Source organism: Branchiostoma floridae, chromosome 6 (assembly GCF_000003815.2).
Source record: "Branchiostoma floridae strain S238N-H82 chromosome 6, Bfl_VNyyK, whole genome shotgun sequence".
NCBI classification, from domain to species: domain Eukaryota; kingdom Metazoa; phylum Chordata; class Leptocardii; order Amphioxiformes; family Branchiostomatidae; genus Branchiostoma; species Branchiostoma floridae.
The window spans coordinates 19735208-19738712 of NC_049984.1; the positions used below are offsets into that span (position 1 = coordinate 19735208).

At 45.2% G+C, this 3505-nt stretch overlaps 1 protein-coding gene across 1 annotated transcript; it reads right to left on the bottom strand.

The window, feature by feature from the left end:
• Positions 1-639: 639 nt before the first annotated feature.
• LOC118417883 lies at positions 640-2752 on the bottom strand. Its single transcript, XM_035823634.1, has 2 exons — positions 2566-2752; positions 640-2444 (listed from the first exon to the last, which is right to left on the bottom strand). Exon 2 carries the CDS (start codon positions 2439-2441, stop codon positions 1605-1607), a length of 837 nt encoding a protein of 278 aa, XP_035679527.1. The 5' UTR covers positions 2442-2444; positions 2566-2752; the 3' UTR covers positions 640-1604.
• Positions 2753-3505: the final 753 nt, after the last annotated feature.

Sequence of the window (3505 nt, forward strand, 5' to 3'; positions counted from 1 at the left end):
TAGCTGCCCTTCTGTGTAGCTTGTCACTCCTGGTGTGATGTTCTCCGGTCAAAGGTCTGACAAGGCAAACCGGTGGTCCACTGAGTTCCATCGTCTGAGTTCAACATTAGACATCGTCCTTTGAATCGTCCTTGTCCTCGTGGCCAGAGGGCCGTCCATTGGCAACATTACGCTCTTAGCTTCCATCAAACTGGCAGATATAGTAAGGATACAAGGCAGAATTTCTAACAGTGTCTCCAGTGTGCTTACTGAAGTACACACTCCAGCACTTGCTCATCTCTTCCTTCTCCATCCAGGCAAGGAATTCATCTCAAGAGCTGAATTGGTGTGTTTTCTTCCCAGCTTCCAGAAGTACCATGGTACATGGGATATAAACCGACAGCAAATAAACCCGCAAAGGTTTTCAGAGGGAGTTTTGTGATCTTTTAGCAGATGAAAAATATCATTAGTTATCGGTTAGGGCAGCGCTGTGTAGAGTGCCGTTGATATCTTGTATTGGGAACAACATTTTGGTTTAAGATACTTCAGTAGGAGTCAGTGCATGTGGGCCTTTCACTGCGGAGTCACTGCCTGTCTCACCATCGGGCTGGTCTGGTGTGGCAGCCTGTGTCATGTCCAAAAACATGTAGCTATCACGGATACTCACCTTTGACGACAGGGTTTTTTGAGCTTATATAATAGTACTCCCTCAACAGCAACCCCTCCCTCTTCTTCAATCTCTCATATGGGAACCCTGCCTTTTCCCCCAATGTCGTCTAAAAGTAGTTATAAAAAGAAATTAGTTGTCATGTTCAGCAGCTGTAAATATACGGAGAGCCATTCCAATATCACCAGAGATGTTAAGTAAAAAATTAAATACTAAGTAAATAAAATTTTGTTTACACTCAAACGTACGGAATACTGATGACCAGTTTTTGTGTTTATTGTAGTCTAGGGCTGCCAACTTGCACCGGGCTTCATAGACAATGGGCGGAATGCATACCTTTTGGAGACATACATTAGAATGTGGTTTTGGAAGGACTCCAGATCAGATTTTGCTTTGAAGTGAATTTGGAGTATTATAAATCTCAGTACTACTATACGCCATTGGTGCTAAAAGCGCAACACATTACTTACTTAAACTTCACACAATAATCATCATTCTCTTTCTGTATTGCTATTTGGATGAACTATAACTCGTGTTGTGCAGCTGCACAAGGTTATCAAATGTAATAAATTACCCATGCTACATACATCTTGTTGTTATTACTATAATTTCAGTCTACAGAAGAAGGAGAAGTGAACAAGTCACAGTCAGGTACCGGTCTTCATAATGTTGTACTATTCACGATTTTTCTTCTTGTCGGCTTTGACCTCAACTCTACACTCCTCCAGGCCTGTAGCCTCATCTGCTTCCTTGATCAACTCCTTTGCCAGATCTGTCCTCTTATTCTGCATACCCCGAACTGTTCCGGCGTGTCCATCCTTTTACTGATAAGGAAGACAAAAAAATATTAGTACATATCCATTAAAGAAATATACTACAGTCCCTCAAGATAATGTTGTCCCTCCTGCCTGAACAGTCTGCCTTTTTGGCATGTTTCATGTATCATTCATCTTGCTTTCTACTTTGTGCAACAGTAATTGGCTCCGGCGATGTGTAGGTCGACGAAAGCCTGGTCTCCCTCGACTTTTTTCTTGTACACCGTCTCTATGTGGAAGTCTTGGAATTCTTCCTCTGGAGACCTAACTTCGTTCACACTCTTCGCTCGGCACACAGCAGCGAAGTGGTTCTTTTTTCCGCACTTTCTGCATTCTTTTCCGTTTGCAGGACACTTGTCTGCTGTGTTGTGGCCTTTGCCACATCTTCCACATGTGTTGGTTGGCCCCGTGTACTTGGGCTTTCCTCTCCCGCCACTCCCCGTTGCTCTAGTTTTTCTGAAAGGTCTGGGCGGGACGTAGGGTGTCCTGTGTTGAGTCTGAACTCCATGCACGTCGTTGCTGGGAACTGGTTGGGCGATCGATTTCAAAGTTGATTGGTCGGACTCATAGGTCCTGGCCACCCGTATGGCCTCATCCAACTTTAGTTCAGACCCTTTGCCGATCAGCTTCTTTCTAACTTCGTTTGAGTTGGTCCCGAACACTAATCGGTCCAATACCATTTCGTTGGTATCCTTGAAATTACAATCTTTCGCTAGATTGATTAATGCTCTAATAAACTGTTCCACTGGCTCATTCGCGCCTTGGGTTCTGTTGTGGAATTTGTATCTTGCCAGCACCTGGTTTGACTTTGGCTTGACATACGTTGCAAATTTGTCGTAGTACGTTTTCAGTTTTTTCTGGTCGTCGTTGTCCCCAAACGCAAACGTGTTCAATATGTCTCTGCCGGACTCATTGATCCAGATCTTCAAGAACGAGACCTTGACTACTTCGTCCTTGTCTTTTAACGGACCGGAGAACATGAGTTCTGCTAGCCTGTGTTTACACAAGCTCTCGCCGGCTGGGCTTAATGACCCCCTCCCCCCGAGACGGGTGGCGGCAATTGTAGGGCCGGCCGCTAGGGGCTTGATTTTAGTCAGGCTAGAGTTCTGCATGTTCCTTAAATCTCTTCCATGCCTCAACTAGAGCTGGGTTTGTCCAGTCTATGCACTACTAGTATCTACCTTGTCCTCCTTTGGCAGCGCATTGCCTATCCTATTCACCCCCGGACCGCTGTCGGGGGCGGACCGCTCAAGTTGGGGGCATGCTGGAACGAGGGGTCTTCTTCGGTTCTCCGCGGAAATCCCCTGCCACGTGGCCCGACGCACCACACCTGCAACACTGGTCTGAGTTGCGGTTGTTATGCACACAACAATACAGCACGACAAAGGTAGACAAAACAAACCTTATCCTCTTGGCTTCATACTTGAGTTTGAACCTTCCGCTGCCCGGGCCGCCGCGTCAATTCTGCTGTCCGGTCCGACAGAACTGAGGTATCCAATAATAGCACCCTGGTCTTGGCAGTGTTTTAGTTTGTACTTCGACTTTGGCATATTTACACAATGATGCGCCTATCAGAGAATAATACACAAGTTATGAGAAATGTCACAATTGAGGATTTTACAATTTTGTTGACTAGCAAAAAATGACAAATTTTGACCTCCCTGGTCACCATCTCTTTACACCATCCATCTTTTTGGCTGTGGTCTGACAAGGCCGAGGTGTACATGCTTCTGTAGCAGTTTAGTCTGAATTTCTTGTAGCGGCACTTTCCTTCCAGACTACTTCAATACCTAGCGATCTTCTATAACCACCTTCTTGTACGAACTAGGGACTACTTCTTCACCCACAGATAGCTTTCCATCCCGGATCATCAAGTGGGAATGGCTTTTACCTTACTGTTTGGTTTTGACGCCAAAATTCAACTTAAGCAGTGATCCGCGCGCTTTGCTGGGGTTCTTTCTAGACAATGCAAACATTGAAATGTTTTGATGAATGATATATTGTAAACATTGAAATGTGAAAAGGAAGGGGCCAACCCTGTCTG